We start from the raw sequence: 27,606 nt of genomic DNA, 5'->3' as shown, positions 1-27,606 counted from the left end.
CATTATAACAATTATTATAACAACCGTATTATAACAAAATTAGTACAGATTGCTCGTTCACCATAATTCTACAGGCCCCACATTTAATAACAATATGATAAAAAAATATGTCCTTTACAAAGTTTCATTGCATTACTATGAAGCTGAATCAAAAGGAAATTTTATTACTAAGGGGGGCCCAGATTCATTCAGATATAAAAAGTAAGCTTTTTAATGAAAATGACCTCCACATATTTTATTGATTTTATTGAAGTGCACTAATGACGTTTGTCTCGGCTTATTATGTTGTTTGTTACTGTGCCTTTAAGACTGAAACACTCTTTATAACTTCAGCATAAATAGGAGGGGCTAAAGCGCAGTAGGCTAAATACACAGGTGTATGCACACTGACATGCCCCATGTCATGAAACAGGAGCAAGAACTGTGTCCCATGACTTTTGCCATGTGCCATGGAAGATAATGAGTGTGATTTCTGCTAAATTTGCTTGTCTATTCACACAGACGAACAACTTTACAAAAGGAATGTCCCATCAGACACCCACAATCTGGTTTTGATTGAACTGTGAAAATTCACATGGTCTTGCCATGAGGATGCTGACTAGTGTTCAGCATCACTCACAAGATAACACCTCACAACTTTTATACAGATGTGGGCATTTGCAGGCTGTCCGCTAAGGTAGCACCTTATACACAAACAGTTAACATGCTATTCCATGACTTTTGGCATGTCAGTGTAAATGCATTCATTCTTGTGACATCACAGTCACAAATTAACAGTAAACAGTACATTCAGTACAAATAAATAGATTTCATAGCTTAATTTTCTTATATGGATGGAGGAGTGAATAGTAAGTCAGTAAGTCATAAAATACTGTTTAAAAAATATTAACAACATAATAAATATATATATTTTTTTCCTTAATACACACCCTTTAATTGATAACGTTATCTCATCAGGTAAAACTGATCTGGCTCATACAGGGTTAGGGGTTTATTTTCAGGTGGAATGAAGAGCAAATGTGTGTAAGTCTGAAAGAGAGTCTGAAAAGTCTTGTTTGATTGAGCTTTCAATAGTGCCTTCCAGTTTCCCAGTCTGAATGAGTTACTCTGATGTCATGGATGGTCTCAGAATGTCCGTTACAGTCAGCATGACCCCCAAAAAGTGTGTGTCTTTGTGTGAGTCCTATAATTTAATGGTACATTTCACGGTCCATTCCAATTTCTACAGCAACAAAACCAGATCCAACAAAAAGGAAGAATCACACTGCATGCTTTGTTTTTTTTCTTATTATTTTACATAAAAGAGAAAGCAGTGGAAGACAATACGCTGTTAAAAGTTCTGAAAGATGCAGCGAGTGATCCGTACTATTAACATTCAAAGAGCTCGTGTGATTTAAAAGGTCAGTGTACAGAAATATTATGACTGGCATTTGCTGAGCACATAATACAGGCCTCTCTCCAAATATAACGCAACATCGATATCAAGTTATTTCTGTGGTGGTTTGCTGAATATTTTACTCGTGTGGTTTCCCTCCCCCCACTGTTGAAACGTGTATAAAATTGTTTATATTTATTTGGTTTATTTCAGCTATGCGCATAAAAGCAGGCTGACTACAAATACACAGTGTGTAAATATACTTAGGTCCAGAGTGATTTTTGTTGAAAGCTGTTTAAAATAAAAGATGATGAAAGCGAAGTATTTTAGTAACTTTGTTGTGTTTTTTTATGTGAACTAAACAGCAGATCATACATTGTTTCTATAGACCGGGGTTTTAAATCTGTCCAGATTAGGCCATTGTGGCTGCAGGCTGTCATTCTAATCAATCAGCAGCACACCTCAATCAGACACTCTTTAAACTGCTAATGGTATGTGCTTCAGCTGGACTGGAATGAAAGCCTGAAGCCACACTAACCCTATGTGGACAGGACTCAGACCCCTGCTGAAGGCAGTCGAGACCAAATTAGAATAGACTTTGTAATCACAAGCAACTCAGAAGCATTGTGCCAGAACACCTTAAATGTTATAGAAATCTGAGAGAGCACATGACAAAAGGAAATGGAACTTTTGTTTTCTTTGGGTACGCATTAGGAGGAACTTGATATCATGATAGAATATTGCTGTCTCAATAAATTACATCAGTCACAATGAGCTCACAGCAGACCACATAAGCACTGTTATTTTTCAATATAAGGAACTCAGAATCCAAGATGAATTTCTGGCAAAAATTACAAGGATTTTCAAAAATCTTTGCTATCACGCCTTGTGCTAAACAAAAATGTTTTAAACCCAATATGATTTGCCATGTGCCCCTATCTCTTATTTGGAAATAAGCTACCACTTTAAAATAAGGCTCCTTTATAAATGGGTTATAAATAGTTTATAAAGGAGTTTATAATGGTATTAATTAGGTTGTAAATACTTTATAAACCATTAACAACACATACATAAAAGGACAACAGCGGCCTGTCATTCGCCAAATAGTCATTCCACATTCATTTATACTGTTAAAGCTCAGATCTTTCTGAATGCCTATCTTACTTTGTCTTTTATATCAGTCAGCATTTACATATCTGTTAATATCATATCTGTTATTAACTTAAACTACCCATATTAACCAGTTATCCAATAATCATAACATGGTGTATATTAACATAAAACATAAACATTAACATTGAATACCTTAAATGATTTGCCATATTTTTTTACATGTTAATACTGACTGATGAAAAATAAAACATAGTATGATACATTTTATGTTCTGTAACCACTTACTAAGGTGTAGTAAGTATTTACAACCTAATTATTAACCATAAACGAACTTCCTCCTTATAAAGGAACCTCGTTTTAAAGTGGTACCGGAAATAATGAGTTAAAATGCTCATTCTGCTACATGCAAGCTAACACAAAATGCACTGAACTCAACATCAAACTGTGGATATCTATCAATACCCACAAATGCAAACAAGCAATTGAGATGTGCTGCGTTCAATTTACCTCAGAAGTTGAATGTCAGAGCTAGGAAAGCATCACACCCTGCCTTTCAAAACATTCAGGTAGCAATCATCAGCAATCATTGTTAGCATATACTGTCCCAGATTAGCATTGTTAGCAGTATTTGTTAATAACACATTATGCAGTATTTAGGGCGTCCAAACACCATGGAAACATGTCCACATAGAAAAGATAGACAGCAGAACGTAGAACACTACAGATTTTACTGCTGTAAATGTGTGGTACTGCCATCCCACATACTAATCTTAGGGTTAGTTTGGCTCTGCCATCTTTCCTAGTAGAAAATCCAATTTGTAGTAGTGTTCCAGTTAAAATGTCTTACTTGGAGTTAGGAAATCCTGACATCCAAGCGCACATGGACTGTAGCAATAGATGTACTGTATGTGCAGGAATGCTAGCCTGCTTCAAACATGGATATAGCTTCTTGTAGATAAAAGGATGTAGGTTCAGAAAATATGGTTTTGTTGGCAAATTAGTTATAAGTATGTAATTCAGAACTCCCTAAACATATGACTTCTTCTTGAATTTATTTTATAACACATGCTTTAAGTAAAATGATCATAAAACAATGTCTTTGGTATCACAAAGTGTACAAAATAAAGCCAAAATCACTTCAGACATCAGTCTTCACACATCTAGTTCCTTTAACCACCATTGTGAACGATCTTGACTCAGCAAGTTTCTCTAAAATAAAGCATTTCGCAGAGGTTCATTTAGAAAGACTTAAATGCATAGTATTGACTTAAAATATAATCACAATATGTGGTATTACCAGGAGTGTGGAGTAGCATACATTGTGCAGCACAATGCAAACCTTTAAATCAGTCATTAAACAACTAGTTCGCAAATTACAAATATTTAACTTCTGAAAATCAGGAGAAGGTGGTTAGCATTACGTGTGTAAGTAACATGGTGTGTTATTTCTTTGTCATTTGTCATGATTATGTAGAAATCTGGGGAATCTTGATCAGTGAAATTCCCCTTTCATCAGAGAAATGGAATGTGCTGATATATACTATAAAATAAAACTGTCTTCGAGTATCATGGTACTATATTTTTGCCATATAGCTCGACGCTACTCTGCAGGTTTCCTGAGGGATTTTGAGCAGGATGGAGTGAAGAGTTTTTGCAGGAAAAAACATGGAGAAGACACCTGGCCCCTGGCTTCCTGCCTGTCTGCTATCTGTCTGACTGCACATCACATGACATATGGGTATGTAAAAAAAAGGTAGTAGAGAAAAAAAAGAAGTCTGGTGATTTCTTGCCAGAGCAGACTGAGATACATTACGATATAACAAATGTTGCTTTTATCTGCAAGGGTGTTGCAAATGAATTTCAAATAACAGAAAAAAAACAAAGAACAAAAAGGCTATGCTTTATAGGGAGGACAAAGGGAGGAGAAATATTGAGTTCTGTATTTGTAGTTTTTTTCTCTTGGTCTGATTTTCTGCAGGTCCGTCTGAAGAGAAAGCTTCATGTCCAGCGTGGAATAAAAACTTTGTTCATGTTTCAGAGTTTTACATCTTTGCATGGTTGTGATCAAACCATGGCAGGTGAAAATCCCCCTATGCATTCCTTTTTGTGTGTGTGTGTGTACATGTGTGTGTGTAAGTGCATGTACATCTGTGTGTATGTGAGTGAGTTAGTGTGTGAGAGAGAAAGAAAAGAGAGAGTGCATTCCCCTCCTTTAGATGAAGAGGCTGAATGTGTTTGAAGTGCGTTCCAGTCCACGTCTCTCAGACATGTGCACTCTTGGCATGGTTGTTTGTGGCCTGGATGGAGTTGGACAGGCCGCTCTGTTTGGAGTAGTAGAAGCGGTTCTCAGGCCGCTGGACAGGAGCATCACCGGCCGAACAGCAGGTCATAACAGAGCCCCCCAGGAAGCAGAGGGCGGAGCCTAACCATCCAGCATAGAGAGAGAATCCGAATGACATCAGGCCATCTTCTTGATGAGCCCCGATGGGGAACCAAACAGTGGACACTGTCCCACACACCGCTGTGGAAAGAGACAGCTAACTTAGAAAAAAAATCCACAATGTGCTGACTGTAATGTAGCCCAATTCCACACCAATCACACACACGCAACTTCATTTGAAACAAGACACAGTCACAGGTTCTCACACTCAGAACAAAACTTCTTCTGTAATGCTGAAAACTTTCTTTATTTATCTCCAATCGCACCCTTCACCATGTCCCATGGAAACGAAATAAGGGTGTAATTTCTGCCAGAGTCTGTTAGCAAGGACAATTCTGGTTAGATTCTGTGGTTCACAATCATTACTAACCACTGAGCTTGTAATGCCCACTGTAATCCCTTCTATCAGGTATCACATCAGATTAAATGTATTTGTATAGCACTTCTTTACAGCTAATGTTTCAAAGCTAATTCACAAATCAGTAATATTTTGGCATGTCAATGACAATTATCTATATTATTTTACGGAAAAAATATATATTTTAGGTTAATAATCAGTCAGGGGAATAAGAATTTCACACAACAACCCTTAAGGTTGTGTTCCCAGATTTGGAGCAAATCATCACCCTCATTTCATAGTGGGATGTGGACCAGGGTTTTACTGCTGTCTCTTTGCATTCTGAAATATGTAGTGTATTTCTGTAATTTGCAATAGTGCTACAAGGCTAATATAGAAAAAAGAAATTGAAGCTCATTCTCAACCCATTATCATGCACCTAAATCAATGAAGCATGATGAAGTGCTAATTAATGTAAAATAGACTCGCTTATGTGGTTTTTGATACTGTATAATACACTTTCATGCAGCTATCCATGACTGCTAGTGGAATTTTGTCCTATAAATCGAATATATTTAAGACAAGAGGATTTTTGCCAAGCAATTCCTTCAATCGTAAATCCTGGAAATGACTTTAGGGGAAAGTGTGAAATGTATAATAGTCACTCTGTGACAGGTGACCATGACTGTCCCTTCCTACAGGATGGAGGAAATCTCTGGGTAATTTAGGATGAGTGATACATCTGCCGTGACCCGGGTTATAGCCAGTTTAAACTCCATTTTGAGAGATAGCCCCAGAGAGGAAAAGTGGTAGGCAAACAGATGGCAGGTGACCTCCATCCTCCATTTAGCTTCCCTTCGGAAATCAGACATCTAATACTTGGCCTGATACAATTTAGCCTTTGTCTGAATTGTCTACTAATGTATTACAGAGCCTTTTCTCAGTAAATGTGACTCTGATTTGACTAGTGCTCTTTTTTGTTACATACAGTGTTCAGTTTACATAAAGTTATCTGTGTAGTGATTTCTCACATCTTGTTCAAATACCTATACTTCTAAACTATCAAACACTGAGGTCCTTATACAGCCATCCAATGTTGTCTTCTAGTATTTTTTCTTGTATCTCAAAAAGTAAAAAAATGCAAAAAGTATATATAATGGCATGGAAGAAATCATGCCATAGTAAACTGAACACCCCCCATCTGTTTAAGTTGTGAGGTGTTCTCTTGTAAGAGAAGCTAAACACTGGCCAGTGTGTTCAAAGCAAGAGTTTGAGTGTGGCCTGATAGTGGGTACCAAATGAACTGGACATTTTAGCCCTGAATTTTTGGGTGTCTAGCATTCCTCAATCCGCAGCATCATGGGAGTACTAGAATTTGCCACAGCACAGTATCAGAATTGTCTGTGCTAAAAGACAAGAGACTCTGGCAGAAATCACACTCACATTCAAGACCCCACACACATCCAGCGCTCTTAAGCTTCTATGGGACATGGCAAAACTCATGGGACACAAGCTCTTGTTCTTTAAAAGGGAGAAGTCATTGTACATATTACTGATGTCATGCGAAAAGCATATATCTCCATTTTCTGCTGTTTTTGACTTTTTGAAATGTTCTTTACATCAGGCCAAAACTGCATGATGAATGGACCAATAAAAATGCTCCAAATCCTCTTAGAATAAATTACATTATAATGACTTCCAATAGAAGTTCATAAGTACATTTGAGAAATGTTGACAATGTTTTTGTCAGACAGTAGCGCGCGTGTTATCAGGGTATTTAACACTCACCCATGATGAGCATCAACGCCCCACTGAGCATCGCGCGCTTTCGCTTGGCTCCCGCGCGCTCGTCGTTCAGAGAGACGCAGGGCGCCGCGAGCAGCGCGAGCAGAGCGCAGGGCAGCCCCAGCAGACACGCGGAGAGCATGAGCGCGCGCGCCACCTGCACGTGGGCTGTGGAAGAGACACACGCGCACACACACACCAAAGTAAAAATAAAAAAGCTTAATAAAACACTCCATTAATGTCCAACAACTATGGTACATTTATTTTTATTTATTTAATCGATGCAAAAATGTTATTTTTGGTATTAACTGTAATGTCTCAACTGTAAACTACAGAGGCCCTAAGATGACGTCATGTAAAAAAAAAATGTGACAACGACTTATTACAGTGGGAAGGAGATCTAATGCGTTGCCATAATAATGCGTTGATCACAAACTATCAATCCAAGCTAAACTGCTTGAACGTTTGCTCCAGGAGTGGAATAAAGTTATCTAAAAGCATTGTGTAAGACTAGTGGAGGAGAACATGCCAAGGTGCATAAAAAACAGGGTTATTCCACCAATCATTGATTTTTGAACTCTTAAAACTTTATGAATATGATCTTGATTTCTTTGTATTATTGTTTATCTGCATCCTTTTTGTTATTTAAGTCATTTTTTTGCAAATAAATGCTCTAAATGATAATATTTTTATTTGGAATTTGGGCAAAATGTTATCTGTAGTTTCTAGAATAATTCAACAATGTTCACTTTACTCAAACACATACCTATTAATAGCAAAGTTAGAGAAACTGATTCAGAAACTAAAGTGGTCTCTTATTTTTTTCCAAAGCTGTATGTTTATATTTATCTATATCTATAAAATAATATTTTTTCTCTTTTTCTGACTTTTTTATTTATAAAAACTACAGAAACATACTTTTAAGGAAACAAATATTTATTAGATGTTATTAACTATTAACCTATTATTCTTACATTTATTAGTTATTTTTAGATAAAAGCATTCCAAAAACGGAGCAGTTAGTATTTTGAAATATCAAAAGTCAAAAAAGTCAGAATGACATAAGCCTTTATTTATTATTTTTAGAAGAATTAAGGTGTATATTTTCTCCTGTATCAGGCGGTTATGACCTTCCACACATTAGAGACCATATGTACAAAACAATCTGATATAGACATGGACTGATTAAAAAGGCATTTAATAAATATTTAATCCCAGGAGGGTGCGGGTGAATAAGTTATTTGTTTTAACTGGAAAGTAGCTGAAAGTTTTTTTCTATACTGCTATTTAATGGCTAAATAGCATTTTTTTTTCATTCAAATTCACCATTAAACTATTATTGTGCTAAAGTATTATTATTGTCTGACTCATGCTACTTCTTACACATGCAGTAAACAGTGTAGTAGGGAACCCTGGAGTGTGAGTGTGTGTTCTTACCAGGCAGGGTGAGGATCTGGTTGAGGGCTATGCAGTGGTACAGGGAGGTGGAGATCACACACTCAGCCCACAGACCCTTGGACTCCAGCTCGTCCATCTTCTTGCAGGTGTGCATGCCGTACTTACAGGTCACCACCCAGTCGTTGGTGGAGGTGGCGATGATGATCCCAACCCACCCAATACAGCTCAGAACGAATCCAGCGAGCAGACGGCAGCCCTGAGACATGTTTCACACCTCCAAATCACCAAAATACCTCCAAATAAAACTCTGCAGCTCCTCCCTCCCTCTTTCTCTCGGTAGTTTATGACTTCTTACTTTGGTATCATTTTTCTTTTCAACTCCAAAAAGTGCTGAAAAAGAGCTAAATCCAATTTAAGCGTCAGCTGTGGTCTAAGTAAACTATAAAAACATGATTTGGTCAAATTTGGGTTTTATAATGGACTCGCCCATTGAAGCCACGCCCATTCTCTAGCTGTCAACCAGTCTAAAAACGATGCATAATGAGGCAGGATGTAGAGGACCAGTCAGAACTTTGGACACACCTCTTCTCATTCAATGTGTTTTTTATTTTTTATTCATTTATTTAGTTTTACATTGTACATGTAATATTGAAATCATTAAGGCTATACAGGAACACATAATTATTCTGTATAAAAAAATCAGAATAGGTTTTATACTTTAGATTCTTCAAAGTACCACATTTAGCTTTAAGGACAGATTGAAAAATAGTTGCTGCTTTTCCTTCATGCTGTGAAGCTCCAGCTCATCCCAGATCATCTTAAATCACCATCTCAGGTCAGGGGGTTGTGGAGTACAAACACTTTTTTTGTTTACTACATAATTCCATATGTGCTCCTTAATTGTATTCTTGTCTTTAATATTAATCTAAACTGAAGAAAATACATGAAATAGATGAAGAAAAACATAGAAGGAGAAGGTGTGTCCAAACTTTTGACTGATACATGCTCTACAGATACTTCAGTTTTGCTCTAAAGTGCAGTACTAGACCCTGAAATAAGTCTATCAAATATTACACGTCTAAATATTTGTAGACATTAATTATATTAGATGCATTCAGCTTTCATTAGAATAAACTCTTTTCTAATTATTCTGATTTTAGAAAAAAAAAATAAGAAGAATGAGAAGAAGTGCCAGTACTCTGGTCCATGTAGTGTATGTTCACATCAATAAGCACAAAAACAAAAAAAGAAAAACAAATAAACTACAAGACCTATGAAGGTACTCACTTATCAGCGCAGAAGTCCAGTCCAGACATTTGTGTACCTGATGTAGGCTCACCTAATAGCCTTTTCTTTATTTCCTACTACTTCTTTTTTTACAAAGCATTAGAAATATGAACATATATTTGTTACAGTATAGTTTTAAAATAATATTAGTATAGGTCTGAAAGCACTGATTTAAAAGAATTGTCCGTACACACAGTGTGTGTTTACTGAAACAGACTACAGTGAAGGAGGGCATCTGTAGCAGAGCGGAAGCTGAGTATCTCTGACTGGAAGGATTTGAGGCTGCTCCTCAGGGCCCTCTGTTGGCTGCTCTGGGCCTTGCACTTGTACTTCATAGTCAAAAGCTTGTCCACCAGGTAGTGCAGCCAAAGAACATTGGAGTGAGGGTTATACTCGCCCCAGCAGTTACTGTGAGAGAAGAGAAGAGAAGAGAGATGAGACAATGGCAAAGCTACTACGTCTAGGTAAAACCCCAAGCTGCCACGAGAGGTTCAGCTTACACAGTGATATAAAAGTACAAATATTGAGTCCAGCACATCTAACTACACTTTTGTTGGCTGGTCAGCTGGCAAACAACAAATTAGATTGATCCATTTGGCTAGAGAGAGATGCTGCACCATCCATGCTTTTATACAGTCGTTGGGTCAGACATGAAGACCTACTTGTTCTCCTTCTTCATCAGACGATAGATTTCAAACTGGTAATCACCCTGGCCCATAAACAACTCCTCATCATTTGATATGTCACATGACACCGTAAGTCCATCTAGAGGAGAGAAAAAGCTAAATTTTTATTTGAACTGCATCTGACATTGAATGATATGCTCTTGTAGTAAAAGTTACAGAAAATAGGTGTATAAAACAAATATAATGAAAGCTGTAGTAAAAAACATACCAATCTCAAGGCGTGAGAGTGAGTAGTCTATGATGTTCACATGAATTCCCCTGGTCTCTACTGAGTACACAGAGCCATTCAGAATAAAGTCCGTATGCTTTTCCTTGGTTGTTTTTACTAGGATATTCCCCCAGTGCAAGTCTCTGCAGAAACATGGACGGCAAATTAGTCATTACATGCAACAAGCCAACAATTACAGCAATCCCTTTAGAGCCTTTAGAGCAGGGGTGTCCAAACTACTGCCCGCGGGCCATTTGCGGCCCGTTTCCTTTTCTGGAGCGGCCCACGAGGTATTTTAGAAATAGAATGAAAGTTGGCCCGCTGTTAAGCAGGTTTTTATAATATGAGATTCAAAGTTTGAATGCTAGGTGTCAGAAACGGGCCAAAGAATCAAAAAGCGGAGAGGGTGCGCATTTCTAGCGCAGAAAAACGGGCCAAAGAGTCTAAACGCGGAGAGGGTGCACATTTCTAGCGCAGAAAAACGGGCCAAAGATTCTAAAAGCAGAGAGGGTGCACATTTCTAGCGCAGAAAAACAGGCCAAAGAGTCTAAAAGCGGAGAGGGTGCGCATTTCTAGCGCAGAAAAACGGGCCAAAGATTCTAAAAGCGGAGAGGGTGCGCATTTCTAGCGCAGAAAAACGGGCCAAAGATTCTAAAAGTGGAGAGGGTGCGCATTTCTAGCGCAGAAAATGGGGCAAAGAGTCTAAAAGCGGAGAGGGTGCTCATTTTTTAGCGCAGAAAAACGGGCCAAAGAGTCTAAAAGTTGTTGTAATTAAGGAGTTTAATATTAAGAGACATCATGAAATTAAACATCAGGTTGCAAAATCTTAGTTTACACAACACTGTCAAAGATAAAAAATAGTAAGTCAAGTAAAATAGTGTGTAAACGAAATAATCAGGAAAAAAGTATTATTTAAAGTGGTATATTTCATTATTTGTTTTATTACAGAGTCTGTGGCCCGTGACTTCAAATATATTTCTCCTTCCGGCCTCCAACAAAAAAAGTTTGGACACCCCTGCTTTAGAGAGTTAAAAAATTTATATTCACATTACCAGGCTAAAATGACTTAAATCTGATTTTTTTTGCCTTAATGATACACTGATCTGTTTGTTTTCATGGCTATGTGGACATGTCAAATCAAATAGTTTAAGGCTGTGTCTAGACCGCAGGCAATCCTGATTTATTTCCTAAATTGTGATGACTGTCCCAACTATTATTTCCAAGTAATACGATCAGATTTGCATAGGTTGCCCTAGTAACCACTGAGGCATCAGTAAATAAATGTAGCCACGCTGCTGGATCGCACCAAATGTGGTTTGTATCTGATTCCCAAAAAAATTTAAATGTGTTTTTTTTGTCCAGACTGTCAAAAATTTAAATACAGTCTACATATGCTAAAAAATAATTTTAAACACAGTAATTGAATAATATTGAATAAAAATCTTATTAATAAGCATGTGACATTTTTCCAATTATATTTCACATACGCATGTGCTTAGAGCTGTTGTCATCAACCAACGTTATGTGGTATATGGCAGCAGTGACTGTATTGTAAACATGTTGGAGAGCCCTGCTCTATAGAGTTCCTCCCCTGGTACATTTTAGCAGATCTGATCAAGTGTGTAAGTGATGAAAAGAGTGTTGAATTACCTGTGTTCGAAGCACAGTGACTGTTCAGCTACAGCCAGTGCAGCAGTAACTTGGTGCAGAAGACTTTTTGCTTGGGCCATAGAAGAGAGCTACACAAATTACAGACACATGTTGTTATGCCTAATTATTCAGTATACTCAGAAGCCAAGATATGCAATTATTTAGAATATGAGTTTACCTTTCCGTTCATATTCTCCAGATCACTGCCTCCAAACTCAAACTCCAGAATTACAAAGAGCTGCTCCTTACCGAAGAAATCTGTACACACAGATACAACAGGCAGATTTGCATTAGCATCCAACTACACAGACCTTTCTGAACAGTATCTTAGGGAAGTTACTTTTTTTGTTCATCCTAATTTACCTGATGTTAGGGTTTGTGTGTTTAAATCAGTCACTCACATGTCCCAGGAATGGGTGGACCAAAGACTAAGTTCCCAGCAGAATTAATATTATTATTTTTTTGTTAGAACATTACCGGTTAAAGATGACCTGATTTTCCAATATTTTTTATTTATCAATTTATCAATCTTTTTTATTTTATTTGATGATGTATGTTGTAAAATTAAAGAAGGGATCCAAAACTTGTCATACAGTGTTTACCCAACATTAGTGACGGTGTTACTAATTTTAACGTTAGTGGTTTAGGGTTAAAATAAATACCAAATAATAAATTGACAAATTTTAAGTGGAAATTTCTTTTTCGTGGCTAGATATCCAGTAATTTTACCTGGTCTGTCGTTCTCAGACGTCTTGTCTTGGTCAAATTTATCCCATGCTTTGAGCAGAGCACTGGGGTAACACCCCTGTACACAGTGGAGACTGAAAAACAAGACCAGTATACAATCATTAAAACTCAAGAGTAGTTTTACTGGTTCAAGTAAAAAGAAAAATGTTATGGCTAAACAGATCTTACTTGTTGAGTCCAATGAAGCCGTTTGTTTTGTTGTTCTCTTTTGAGTCTAGGCTACTCAGCTCTCTGTTGGAAAATGTAAAATGAGTGAGTTATGGCACATTTCAAATGTCTCCAGTAGGAGTGCATGAAGGGGACAAACAAATGTTGTTAAATAACACTGTTAAACATCCTGATATCATTAAAACCTAAATTAGTTTAAGCTGCTCAAAAGTTTTTCAGCACTTGGCTGTGTTTGCCCAGGCTAAGAAGTAGTTTGGTGTTTGGGGTTCTTATATCACATGAGCACAATCTGCAGCATCAGGAGCTGATGATTTTAAATGACAGAAGAACTGTACAGTACAAATTTAGCAAACAAAATCCAGAAACCCTTGTAATTGCACAAGTGGTCATAGAAATCTGGTGAGAAATTATTATAAAAGCAGATTTCCTGATGTACCAGGCATATTAGGACCAATCAAGTAAATTTTATCCTGATCCTGCTTAGATTTTGTTTTCATCACTGTGTTTAAGCAGAAGGCTTTCTGCTTAACACAGTGATGAAAACAAAATCTAAGGCACCATCATTAATGAACATTATTGCAAACATAATGCAGTGTTCTCAGAAGTTAACAGTACATAGTCTATTTTACAATACAGCATGAAATTATAACATAATGCAAGCAATTCTAGAGATTTGACAGAAATTACAATATAATAGAAACACTCTGTTTGTACTGGTGGGTGTTTTAAATTATTAAGAAGGATTTAAAGAAAAAAAACAAAACACATACTTAGAAATAATGATCTCATGAAGAATTTCACCAAAGGTTTTTTGTGCTTCACCGTTGACTTTCTCAGAGCCTTCCACTGGAATAATCTAAAATATGAAAGAAAAAGAAAATGAACGGTTACAATAAAAAAAAAACAACATAAAAGCCAATCAGAAATCATTAGGCTACTTTAAGTTGCTCACAGTACTCAAACAGAAATGCTAGTGCATACACACAGCTAGTCACTGCTTCTCTACAATAGTTTTAAAACAGAATAGGAGGTAAACCTATTGAAACCATGCCTAATGCCATGGAGTAGGGTTTTCTAGAATGATGGTGCTTAATCCAATACTTTTGAAATAAGTTTGGTAGATGGGTATGAAAACATCCTGATCTCACTAAGGAATGCTCTTGTTGCTAAACATAATAAAATCCTCTAAGCAATACTCCAGAATCTAGCAGAAAGCCTTAATTCACTGGAAAGCAGAGATAGTTACTCCTTCAAAAACAGGATAAACTATATACCATTCATTTCAGAAGAAACACTGACTGAGAAGGTGTACCAACACTGTTGCCCATATACAGTGCCTGGTCAAAAACCAAAAAAAAAACATCTTTCACAATTCCAGGCCCATAAATCCTGGCATTGTCATCTTGGATTATGCCCGTGTCATCAGAGAAGAAAAAAAACATTGATGGAATAACCTGGTCTATATTCAGTATATTCAGGTAGTCAGCTGACCTCATTCTTTCAGCACATACTGTTGCTGAACCTAGACCTGACCAACTGCAACAAACCCAATAAATCCAAGTGGGGACTTTTTGTTTGGTTTGGCCAGGCATTGTAGTATACATCAGTTTTTAAGACAAAGTCCTAAATATATGCTATTTATAAAAAATAAAAAATCATGTATATATGGACGATGCATAAAAGTTCACAAGTGAACTTCGTTAAAGAAACGGATGCTGATTCGTGAGCATACTTTAAGAGCCACAGTCTGATTGGAGCTGTTGATTGTGGAGAAGACCTCCCCAAACGTGCCCTCTCCAATCTTGTTGCAGCATTTCATCTGTTCTGGAGGAATGCAGTCCTCAAATGAGAGGGGCCCATCTTGCTGACACTCCTGATACACCTTTTCGGCGTCACTTATTTCTTCATCAGGACCCTGTAATCAAGAAAGCAAGAGTTGAGCAGGGATGAGTGATATGGTGCCAAAAAAAAAAAAAAGTTGTAATTTTTTTTTCTGATAGAACAAAACTCTGAAAAATATTTTTTTAATTTTCATGCATATGCAGCAACAAAATGAAAATTAACATTTTATTAAGCATAATGCAACAATTTCAAACATTTACTAGAAAAACAATATGTAAACTTTTGTCCATTTTGTAAACCAAAACTGAAAAAACTTCCAGTACATCCTGTCACTAAAGAAGAAGACCCCAAGATATTCTTTAAACATTAAAGCAATAATATCCCTTGTTGTAAGGGAACCAAATATTGTATTGCATGTAATTGCTCTGTACATTTTGACAGAACTTCAATAATAAACAAAATGTTCAAAATAGATAAATAAAGAAATAAATTGCTGTGTTTTTAACAGTACTCTTCAGCATACTCTGTGCAGTTACAGATTATCACCGGAGAAGTTTCTAAACACAGATATCCCTTAAACTTACAGAATGTTGGATTCATTTAAAAAAAATACATAAACATATATAAATATGGGAAACTGGGAATCTTTGCTCTTACAATGGAGGCGTTGCTCATAGTGGAGTAGAGCAGGCGAGAGGAAGCGAGCTTGGACAATGGAGTGCGTAAAGCCATAGGTGTGCCAAAGAGGTCTAGACTGGTGTTCATCCCACCTGGAGACTTCATATTGGACATGGAGAGACGGCGAGGGGTTGGGAATGCTGCAACCAGAAAAGCATTTAACATTAGAAGAGCAGTAGGAGTAATTTAAATGCTGAGCATAGACTGATTCCAATACCAATCACACTGATTCCAATTAATTTTGCGCTTTTATAAATAACAAGAGGCAATGTGCATTCTGCATTATGTGAACTGCAATGTGCTTGCATATCAAATGTAGTGGTTGTTTAGCTTTTATAAGGCTGGGCAATATATTGACATTTATGACATACTGCCCAGTCCAACAAGAGTTATGCTCTTGTTGAGTAGTAATAAATAAATGTACTGTTATTTAACCAAAACTGTGTGGTTATGTTTCTAATATCTAATATCTAATGTGAATCTGACAAGTGTTCTTTACAAGAGTCAAACTTTCATGATACGTGGAGAAATGACTAGGAATATTTTTTTTCTTTTTCTTTTTTTTTAAACTGACTTCCATTGTTAGGAAGGTTAGACCATAGAAGATTTTTGCTGGACAGCAACCAAACAGAATATAGCACTTATTTGTGAGGTCAACAAGATCATCTACTAAAATACATGATTTATTTTTAGTCATATGTATATATTTTATTACCCATTATTAGTTTGCCATTTAAGTCTAAAATAGAAAAGACTAACAATAATACTACTGAAAAAAATATACGATATGATAATATAATGTATGTGTAACATAAGAATGGAAGATGACAAAATCTTATATAATATTTTATCTGAGTACAAATTGCAAACCATTTTTACTTAACCAAAGACTGAATCTATGACTATAGAAAAAAAAAAAGCATGTGATTTTTTTTTTAACGAGCTAAAAAAAAAAAACACTTCACTGCACACTTTATAGCACACTTCACAAAGTCTCTTCACAAAGAAATATACATCACCTGTCTTCTTTTTGTGTATGGAGAGCGCTGCTTTGAGTCGTCCCCAGCTGTGTGTTGTGAGCATATCTGGACTGAAATTTGCCAGAGCCGAGAGATTCAGCAGATCAATTCTGATGGGGGTGCCAGGCAGCCCAATCCTGCTGTCGCCAGACAACCAATCACATACAGACTCCTGTGTTTAAAAGCAAAAGAATAGCCACAGAATCAATAGTATTAATTAAAAGCTTAGAAATAGTCATCATTTATAAAATATTATTATTAGAAATTTTAACCCAGTTATCTCCCCAATTTTAATGAGCTGATTAGATCACTCCCTCACTAGGACTTCCCCCCTTCTTTATCTCTTGCAATGCTCCCGACACTAGGAGGTGCTCCAAAACATGTAAAATCAGACTCTGCTTCTTTTCAAAATGCCACCAATTCAGCATCACTGGGCAGCCTGCATGCTCTGAGTAAAGCATCAAATCCCCAACTCTGATACATTAGAGGCCAGCGTGATGAGGGGAAAGAGCGCCATCTACCTGTCTGGAGAGAGCATGAACAAATAAACCCTCTCGGACTCCAGCTGCTGATAGAGAGGAAACGCATCCTGAGACTTGTATTCGCTACCCTTGAGCCACAGTATCAGCTTGCTAGTCTGCTTAACCACTTGGAGCCCAACATTTATTGATAGTCACCTTATATATGTCTAAGATGTCATGACCTGAAAAACTTTTTAACCAATGGAATCTGCAAAAAGACTTCATGTTGGAGCATTTAAAAAATCAACCATCCATCATAAAAATAGGAACATTTAATAGGATCTTACCCCAGTTGGAGCCATTCTGCCAGGTAGCAGGTTGTTTAAAGTGCAGTCTCCAGGTTTAGTCCGTGTCCTACCGCCATTCTTCCTCTGCCTTTTGTTTCCTTCACCCACACCTCTCTTTGACCAACGGCTGACACTCAGGCCGCTCACACATGCTTTGCGGGCAGTACCGGCACCAGCACGCTCCTTCTGCACCACCAGCAACCGTGATTTACTAGGAGACTCAGCGGGCGCAGGAGAAACAGCAGAAACCCCATAAGAGGCTGACAGGCGTCTGACCACCGCTGCTTTCTGCCTATCACCCCCAGATGACAGGCCTGCTTGAGCATTCAGGCCCTCAGGGTTCCCAAGGTGTCCACTTTTACTCTCTGGAGGAGGAGCTGCAACTGCCTGAGCTTCAGGAGACTTGACGGGTGCCTGTCGGAACCTGAGGAGGACGTTTCGGTCCAGCGGCTGAAGCGAGACAGTAAGACAAGAGGACAAGCACTCTTTCTTAAGACGTTCGGCCAGGGCTTGAGTTAAACTGCACAACTCCTGGGTTGGAGAAGTGGAAGGAGGAGGAATAGACAATGCGGAGAGGGATGAAGAGGTGATGTGAAGGGGTTTGGGGAAGTCATCAGACAGGGCAGAGCCTGAGATGCTCTGGGATTGGTTACTATGCCAGATTTCCTCAGCAGTCACTGAAGTTAAGGGTCTTAAGTTCAAACAGGGTGAATACTCCTGAATCTCCTCCACTTCTGGCCTCTCGTTAACACTGTGAGGAGACAACACGTCCGAGATGTCCACCTTCTCCAGCATGATAACAGCACTGACCGAGCGACACCTGTGTGAAAAATACATTTGAATAACATTATGTAATTTATATCATATGGACAAAATAACTGGGACACCTGCTAAAAAAACAATAGAAATATATTTAAAAAATAAGGTAAATTTTCCCTAACTAAAAAAAAACAAACAAAAAAAAAAAAACAGGGTAAAAACTATTGTGCAGATAAAATGGTCCCCACTACCTGCTAGGCTGTTGCTACATGGTTGCTATGGTATTTCATGTAGCTTCTATAATGTTTCTAGCTGGGTGAGATGTTATATCAGGTGGTTACTCTGGTGTTTTGCTAGGTGTTTGCTATGGTATTCCAGGTAGTTGCTCTAATGTGGCCAAGTGCTTTCAAGAGAAGTCCTGTACCATAACAAGATGACTGCAGTTGTTTTTTAAGCAGGTTCCTAAGATATTGAAACTGTGAGTCAAGTTATGTAGCAAAAATCTGGCAGGGAAAATTAGGAAATTGCTATTTTATCTTGGGGGGGTTGCTATGGTGTTGGTAACTGGCTGCTATAATGTGTTAGGTGGTTTCTATGGTGTTGCTATGTAAGTGGTTACAAGGTGTTTGTTATAATGCTGCTAAGGGGTTTTTATTGTTTATCAGGTGGTTGCAATGGTACTACTAGATGGTAATTATAGTATTAAGAGTTTGGTAAGGTATAAAAACCCAATTCAGTCTATGGCAAGTCTATGAAAAACAATTTCAGGTTGGACTACAAAAGTGTCAATCGTTTAAAAAAACTGGACAATGGGTTATGCAACAAAAACCTGGTTAATAAAATACAATTATAATAAAAATAGCTTTGCAATGGACAACCACAAATTCGCATAATAACATAAGTTCATATAATAATATATAACTTCATCTTACTTTCATTCTTTTATTCACATATAAATATCTACTATTAAATGTCTTAAAGAGAATAAAAAGTAAGATTAATTGCAATTGCAACAATACAACAATAACCAGTGATTTTTTTCACCATAAACTGCAATGCATTTCCACAAAAAAAATATAAAATTTATAAAAAAAGTTACCTGTCTTTTAGCTGCTCCACTCGAGAGTCCAGATGAGTCTGAGCTGATATATACTCAATACTTGCACTCATCTGACCACGCCCACAGACCTCTTCCTCCTCACCTCCATTCTCAATGCCATCTCCAACCTCATTTATTGTTGTCACTGGAAGCTGGTGTGCACTCTCTACATTTTTCCCCATATCTGACTCCTGAGAGCGATTTGATGACTGGAGCTGATCGCTCTGCAGAGTGGGGAAGGGGTGTGGTTTGTTCATCAGCTGACCATTGGTGGTGGTGTTAGTGGTGGTGTAGCTGTTTTTGGCGGGGGGCTTTTCGAGCTCATCACAGCTGAAGGATGAGAGCTCGATGATTGAGGGCTCAAGATAGCGCAGGTTTTTCCTGGAGGCCAGAAACGGGGTGCTGGACAGCAGTGGACGCTTGCAGGTCATGCTTTGCTCCCTGCTGTCATTAAGCGAGACTTCACGCAGAACAGCGGAGGAATGGGCTTGACTGCTGCAGAGGGAAGCAGCAGAACGTTTAGGATCTGAGCTCTCCTGACTGAAGTTCTCCAAAACTGCAGGCCGCCTGCGCCGGGTGACGCAGCGAGGAAGTGAAGGGACAACACGAACAAAGTCTTCTGATGAGTTCAGAGTGCTGCTGGGAACTTTGAACTGGGGGGGGGGGATGGAAGAATGACACAAAAAGAAAAATGCAGACATTATTATATATATATATTATATATATATAAATGTCTAATATAAACAAAATACAAATCTGTTTAACTGCATCACATATTTATGACCCAGCATCCCGGACACTACACTCACATGTCAAAAGTCATGGGACAGTAGTATGGAAACTGATTTTTGGAGGGCTAGGGAATGCCCACACTTGTACAAGTTGTAAGGTGTTTTCTTGTGAGTGAGCTTGAACTAAGTTGGAGTGAGGGCTGACAGTGGGTGATGCATGAATGGGACATTCCATTTCCAAAGTTATGTGCATATGTACTGGGAATACACTGTAGAAGGTATTGCCACCCACAGTCACATGACTTACATGACCTAAAGTGTTTGATTTTTTCATTTTTTTATATGAATATATTTAAACTTTTTCTCCCATTCTTCTTTCAATTTAGCTAGGCCAGTTGCACCTACCATTCAGCTGCTAGTCAGCTGTATATCCCACATCACAGGTGATGCCACAGCACAAGAAGACTAGCACATGTGAAGTTAGCTACTACCTCTTTTCAAACTACTGCTGACGTAGCCAGCTTGCTCGGAGCAACTCGGTTACGATACATCAGCTTACAGATGCTTTGTTCTGATTGACATCACCTTTGGAGTGATGAGGTGAAAGAGCGCCATCTACTCACCCAGAGAGAGCAAAGCCAATTGTGCTCTCTCTGGGCTCCTGCAGCTGATGGCCGGGATTTAAACTAGCAATCTCAACAGAAATCGCATCCACAATGCATCCCACATGCATCTCTGGCATTTGGGTGAGTGTTCCTTACTTTCCATGATATGAAAGTAATAAAAGTTCACCCAAGAATAGTTCCTGTCCCATGACATGTGGCATATCAGTGTATATGTACATATATCTGTAAAGGCCTATCTTACACTCTCTTTAGAGATGAGCTTTTCAGCCTGGACGGGTGGTGCTCTTTTGCGGCGTGTAACAAATCTGCTCAGTGGTGCAGCAGTTGATACTCTCCTACTAGTTCTACTGGGAAACAAGAGGCAGATATCATGTACAGGCACACATTAGACATAACACAGGACTATGACAAAAGATGTTATTCCAAAAAATATATAGATTTAAAAACTGTATGTAAAATAATTGGATGCAAACATAAGCACAAACAATATTCAGAGTATTTGTGCTTTTTGATGGTTTCCTCCAAAATTATGGTTATTAAAAAGCAACTCATTCCCAATCTCGTACAAAAGTGCGGAATAGAACACATCTTTCCACAGCTAGGTGATTAAATCCATGTCTAGCGTTAGGCATAGTGCCAACAGGTTCACATGCATTTATTTGCTTAAATGAGTTCTATTCTATTGGTTATATTTCTCTACAGGGACTAGACAAGCTGTATGTGTGCATTTGTAGCACAACTTTATAACAATTTGTGCAATTTAAAGAAGATCAATGCTAATTTCACCTCAAGGGGTTTTACAAACAATTTAACAAAATCCTACATCTTTGTTATTTGTCATCATCACATCAAATGTAATTTTTCATGTATTGTAACAAAAAAAAAAAAAACGTACTTTCCATCACTCATGTTATCAGATAAGCTCGTCCTTAAGACACTAGAGGGTTTCTTCTTATTAATTATTAAAGAGTCGTCCTCATCCTCACTGCTGCTGGGAATTTGCTGACGTTTCTTCCACAACCTCCCAGCACGTTTGTTCTCGTTGCCTTGGGAATTATGTGCAGCTGTTGTCTTTTTTGTGACCATAGGCTTCTTAGCTGGTTTAGTGCTGATTTCATTCCTGTTAATTAAAAACAAATGTAGAGAAAATTAAGAACTGGGTGAAAAGAGAAAAATGTATGGAAACATAATGGATGAAATTAAAGTCACAGCAAGTCATTTAGGTTGTGCCCATATATAGTACAATAAGTTTACAATGTTTTTATTGTAACAAGCCTACCTAAACTTGTGCGGTTGTTCAATTAAGCATCCTTAAACGATTACGAAATGATATGAGAAGGACAAAAACACTATGTACGGTTAAATTCATGACCACCTCAGCACACATTTCTTTCGCTGTCTGTAACAGTTCTTTATTTCTTAGCTTCTCAACAAATGCACGTGTAAAGCATGTCCTGTAGTGGTGGCTTAAAGTACAAATTCCACTTCCCAACTGTATGTGATCCAAGCAAAAAAAATACAAATAAAAAAACAAAAATTCTCGCTTAGTGTTACATAAAAAGCATCTGGAAATTCTTATAAAAATATGTTTAAAGGATTGTGATGATTCACAAACACTTACTTTCCATCATCTATGTTATCAGATAAGCTTGGTCTTAAGACATTTAGGGGGTTCTTCTTGTTAATTATTAAAGAGTTGTCCTCATCTTCACTGCTGCTGGAAATTTGCTGCTGCTTGTTCTTCAGTCTTCCAGCACACTGTTTGTTCCTGCTGGCTTTGGAATTAAGTGCAGCTGTTTTCTTCTTTGTGACAGCAGCCTTCTTAGCTGGCTTAGTGCTAATTTCATTTCTGTAAATGAAAAAGAAGGGGAGAGGGGGGAAAAAAGAAAAAAAAGAAAGTTACAGAAAATTAAGAATTGTTTGGAAAAAAAAAAGATTAGATCTAGAGGATCAACCTAAATCTAGGCCTGCCTAAAGCTTCTGTGGTTAATGACAACATATTTTTAAAAGTGTCTGAAGTGTAATGAAAACTTCTAAATACTACATAACCAGAGTAGTCATAGTGTAAAATCCTATTCTATTAGTCTACCACATAATCCATTCATTTCTTTGACTGTTTTTGTATTTCTCATCTTGTCAACATACGCATGTGTAAAGCATGTCCTTAGGTTGTAGCTCATAGTGCAAATTCTACTTTAAAGTGAACATAAATAAACAACTATGACCCACTGCCAAACTACAGCACCACTCTAGTAACTTTTAAATAAAGAAAGTGGACGTTATACAAGAGCCTGACCTGGATGCTGCTGGGATATTTTCCTCATCACTCTCCAGCTCCTTCAAAGCAGTCATGGCCCTCTGGGTGGTCTTGGTGCCAGCTGCAGCAGCATTTTTCTTCCTGTTACATAAATTAAAATATATCCATTAAAACAAACTGCAAAGGTAAGAGCTTACTTATAAAATATAGTGCTGAGAGTGAGTTTATGTGCCAATTTCATGTGAAATGTTTTACCGTTTCTTATGGTATTTGATCTCCGGGATGGACTGGTCAGAAGACGGTGTGCTGGAGAACGAGAATGCTTTCTTCCTCACGTCTGGAGAGAACCACTGATCCAGTTTGCGCTTTTGTTTGCCGTATGTTTTTAAGAACACCGGCCGGTCTCGAATAAATGCACTCATCTTGTTTTTTTTCTTGTTTTTGTTAAGTTACTCTGAAACAGACTGCAAGAAAACAATCCATCACTGAATTAACATCAAAACCCAATGACTTTCACTTACATTAGCCATAGCCAACATTGCACCAGTTTAATATGGCCAATGTAAATATATATTTTTGAGGATTTGTAACTTGGGCTGAAAAATATTTTATAACAATATTTAAATACATTTTCATGATACACAATATTTATTGCACAATCAGACAACATGTGAGTAACAGTAAATTTAAAAAATATGCAAATACTGTCCATGAACTCTATAAGCATTAAAGTAGAAAAACAATATTTAAAGACTGAATCAAACAGTTCTTCGATTATTTTTTCCCCCCTAACTAGTAGCTATTTTAACACCTTGATACTTTTGGGGATAGGTGCATTAGTTAGAAATAAAATAATATAGATCAAATAAGTTACACCACATTGAATAAGCATTTTAAAACAGCATTAGTACTAAGGGTGAGCAACATGGTCCTAAAATAATATATTTTTGTATTAATAATATTCTTGGTGATTTAAGCTAACAAACCATTGAATAAAAAAATAAAAAATACACTACTTAAACAAAAATGGATAATACATTTCACTGGGCATTATAATATATTATGATACGATATGGCACATCCCTAAAGGATTATATCAAAAGTATATAAGCAAAAGAGAATAACAAAAGTAAGTCAAACATCAGACATGTCATGATAATAATTATGCACTCCATATAGCCAAGATTATTGTAAAATAAATGACACTGTACAGATATAATTTGTATCTAGCAGATATTAAATGGAACAAGATGGCACACCTCTAATTAATAACTATAATAAATTATACAATAAAAGACTCAATAGCTGGGCATGTACAGTTCTTCTTCTTCTTTTTTTTTTACACGAGTTTCCATGGTAAAAGTGAAGGTGTCTAATGTCGTGGTTTTACAGACTACCAGGAGCGGGAACACAGTAAAATCATTAAAACTAATAGATCATTAATCCAAATTCATTAATAAACGATAATAAACTAATCCGTGGTAAGATCATTGTTAACACGGTGACGGTTGAGAGCTAAGCTAGGCTAGCTGCTGTGTCGCTAACGTTATATCCTAAATCAATAGTTGCGGTAAAAGCGTTTATTAAACACAAAACATCGATAAATATACCTTAACAGACGCCCCCTCAGCGACTCCATCAACAGAGGAGTAGATCCAGAGAGCTACTCATTATTACTATGTAGATTTTACAGAGATATGTTTGCTATTAATCGGTAGGAAGGACAACAGACACCCGCTCCCTGTTTAAACTGCAGGAGGGCGGGGTTTAGCTGAAGCTCCACTTCCGTCATCACGCAGTCCGGGGGGCGGGGCTAGAGAAAAGCGTTGGGTGGATGGGGGGCTGGGGGAGTTTGCGGAGGGTTGTAAATGGTGGTCTATGAGCTTTTGTTTTATTATTTATTTTATTAAAAACCTAAACTACAAACTGTCGTGGAGGATAAGATAACTTACAAGCAAGAGGGCGGAAAATAATTATTGAAAAAACAGAGGAGCAAAAACATACTGAGAAACATTCAAGTTTGTATGATTTTTTTGCAATACATTTTTAACAATAAATATTGTAGCTGTCCAATAAAAAAACAAGTATGCCATTTTTTAAATTAATTTTAGTTTACTACATGATTTAAAAACACTGTTAATATTGTTTGATTAATGGACCAATAGATGACCTGAAATAAACTATTTTTGCATTGACTTCCATTGAAATTACATGTTTTATCTCTCTCCTGTAAAGTTGCTCTTTTGGAGATACATGTTTTTAAAATATATTTATTATTACACACAGTGATCTATTGTAAACGTTTTTCTTTTTATTTCTGCTTACAGACTATGAAAACCCAAAAGTCAGTCTCTCAAAAAATTAGAAGATTATATAAGACCGATTGGTACTTTAAGCAATGTGCCAAGTCCTGCTGGAAAATAAAATCTGCATCTCCATTAAAGTTGTCAGAAAAAAGTTGTTAAGTTCTTAACCCTGGTCCTGGATCACACCTGACACAATGCAACTAATCATCTTATTAACATATTATTATTATTATTATCTCAGCTGAGTAAAATCAGGAAAATAACTAAATGTTAAGATCAGTGGCCCTTCAGGGCCAGGGTTGAGAAACACTGATCTGTAGGAAATGCTAGTTAATAGTAGTAATTTGTAATCAATTGGATGGTAAACACTAATCCAATTTTGGCAGCGCGTGTTTTAAAGCAGCAGAACATGAATGAACAATCAGCATTCTCAGTGCCAAGATTTATCTCCCAAAAACAGTATCAGGAGCTCCTACAACTGGGCTAAGCTCCATCCAATATCTCTGGGATGAGATGGAGTTATGTGTATGATCCAGAACCAGTCATTAAACACCAAAACCTGACCTCACTTATGCTCTTGTGGCAGAATCCAATCAAATCCCTACAGCAAGTTTCCAACATCTGCTATAAAGTATTACCAGAAAAGAAAGTGTTTTGTTACTGCAGCAGATGGAGACAAATGCTCATACAGCATTACATTTGATTTCATTAGAAACAATCAATGATCAGTAATGTACAAAAAAAGACATTTAAAGTATTAAACTTTTTTTTAAACTCTTTTTTAAAGTAAAGTCTATTTTCAAATGTCTCTGTAGCCCAGGACTGGCCTACACTGTCATACAAGGCCTGTATTTTAAGTAATCTGAAATATTTTAAAATATGTACACTTTGGAGTTTCCTGGCTTCAGGCATGTAGTCCACCTGTATATATTTGTATTTGCTGAATAAATGCACTTGATTCACATCCAGAAAGACTTGATCATGTACCTAATAGTGTAACTCGTGTGGACTACAGGACTGGTTAAGAGACTTTTCATGTCCACCAGACACTAATGCTGAATAAGGCTGCCCTCTAGTGATCATATAGCCCTATTACATGAAGGGCTTCCTATAGTGTTGTCACTCAAAGCCTATTTGAGACATTTGTGTGGGTTTATGAATTTAAAAAAAGGTAAAAACTATCTCAACCAATCGTTATCTCTCAGAATAAACAGGCTGTTTCTTACAGTATATCTATAATATGTAAGTGACCACAGTTCTGACCGGCTGCTTTTTGTTGTGCCTCATCCATTGAAAAGTGCAGGCTGAAACATTTCTTATAAATTAAGCATGAATAGACAGGATCAAATTGCATGTAGCTGCTATGTAGATATATAATACAATATAATTTTTTTTTGGAATTTCTTTTTGTTTTTGAAAACATTACAGAAATAAATGTGTTAAAATTTGCCAATTTGAGTGCATATGTAGACAAGCTCTATTAATGTGTTAGAAGCAATGAAATTCAACTTACGTGAGTTGGGCCTCAAGCTCAGTTATGCTTAATGTCAAATATAGAATCTGATACAGGCCAAGCTTTCTGACTCTACTCATGCATTATTTCGTCCGTGTTTGTGCACATTCTCTGAAAGCTTACAAATATAGACAGAACAGAGCAGTAACAATGAAAATAGTGTAAACGGTTTAGCCAATAGTTCAAGCAAAACATCACCATTGCCATATGGACACAACAAAGAAGAATCTCTGTTTTTTTTTTTACACTGTTTACAGCCTTGTACACTCCTGCCTCTATAATCGTTCTGTACAACGTGCATTATTACATGCCGCCATGTTTGTTGTTGCAAAATTGCCTCTGAACTGCCCTCTAGTGGATATATAGCTTAATCTGGGTGCCAACAAAAAGGGTGCATAATAGTATGGGGCCCTAAACAATTCAACATTCTAAACAAATATATATATATATTTTTTGCTTTTTATAAATTAGTATAATTTTGCCTTTTCAACACTACTACTGAAAAAAAATATTGCAACAAATGAAAATCACAAAGAAAAAAATAATAGGTAAACAACACAAAGGAAATAAAATAAGAGACCTCCCCTACTTCCATAACCGATCAAAATGTTTTTAAACCATTATTAATCCAAAACAAAATTATCCAACTTCAATATTTGACCTCATTTTTGCACTGTTGACTAAATGAAACACTGTTACAACATCTACAGTATAAACATAATTTTGTATCTATTTTGATGTGTCTTAATAGAGACAATCCTAAAATCACAAACA

General features: G+C 37.1%; 2 protein-coding genes across 3 annotated transcripts; both read right to left on the bottom strand.

Moving 5' to 3' along the window:
* Positions 1–4,593: 4,593 nt before the first annotated feature.
* Positions 4,594–9,475, bottom strand: cldn11b (claudin 11b). Its single transcript, XM_007232670.4, has 3 exons — positions 8,488–9,475; positions 7,054–7,218; positions 4,594–5,009 (listed from the first exon to the last, which is right to left on the bottom strand). The coding sequence occupies exons 1-3, from the start codon at positions 8,711–8,713 to the stop codon at positions 4,750–4,752; spliced, it is 651 nt and encodes a 216-aa protein (XP_007232732.1). The 5' UTR covers positions 8,714–9,475; the 3' UTR covers positions 4,594–4,749.
* Positions 9,476–9,646: 171 nt separating this feature from the next.
* haspin (histone H3 associated protein kinase) lies at positions 9,647–24,779 on the bottom strand. Of its 2 annotated transcripts, none has more exons than XM_007232672.4 (19): positions 24,624–24,779; positions 23,269–23,477; positions 23,053–23,154; positions 22,378–22,605; positions 21,652–21,876; positions 20,998–21,103; positions 19,400–20,052; positions 17,542–18,361; positions 16,734–16,905; positions 15,694–15,854; positions 14,927–15,109; positions 13,965–14,050; positions 13,195–13,257; positions 13,009–13,100; positions 12,458–12,537; positions 12,280–12,368; positions 10,630–10,772; positions 10,398–10,500; positions 9,647–10,143 (listed from the first exon to the last, which is right to left on the bottom strand). In XM_007232672.4, the coding sequence occupies exons 2-19, from the start codon at positions 23,433–23,435 to the stop codon at positions 9,939–9,941; spliced, it is 3,678 nt and encodes a 1,225-aa protein (XP_007232734.3). In that variant the 5' UTR covers positions 23,436–23,477; positions 24,624–24,779; the 3' UTR covers positions 9,647–9,938. The 2 variants fall into 2 exon arrangements, with proteins under 2 accessions (XP_007232734.3, XP_007232735.3); XM_007232673.4 differs by having other exon boundaries at positions 20,998–21,100.
* Positions 24,780–27,606: the final 2,827 nt, after the last annotated feature.

The sequence above is a fragment of the Astyanax mexicanus genome, chromosome 1 (genome assembly GCF_023375975.1).
Source record: "Astyanax mexicanus isolate ESR-SI-001 chromosome 1, AstMex3_surface, whole genome shotgun sequence".
NCBI classification, from domain to species: Eukaryota; Metazoa; Chordata; class Actinopteri; order Characiformes; family Acestrorhamphidae; genus Astyanax; species Astyanax mexicanus.
Note: the sequence above shows the minus strand (reverse complement) of the source record. Positions and strands in the feature narration are given on the sequence as shown.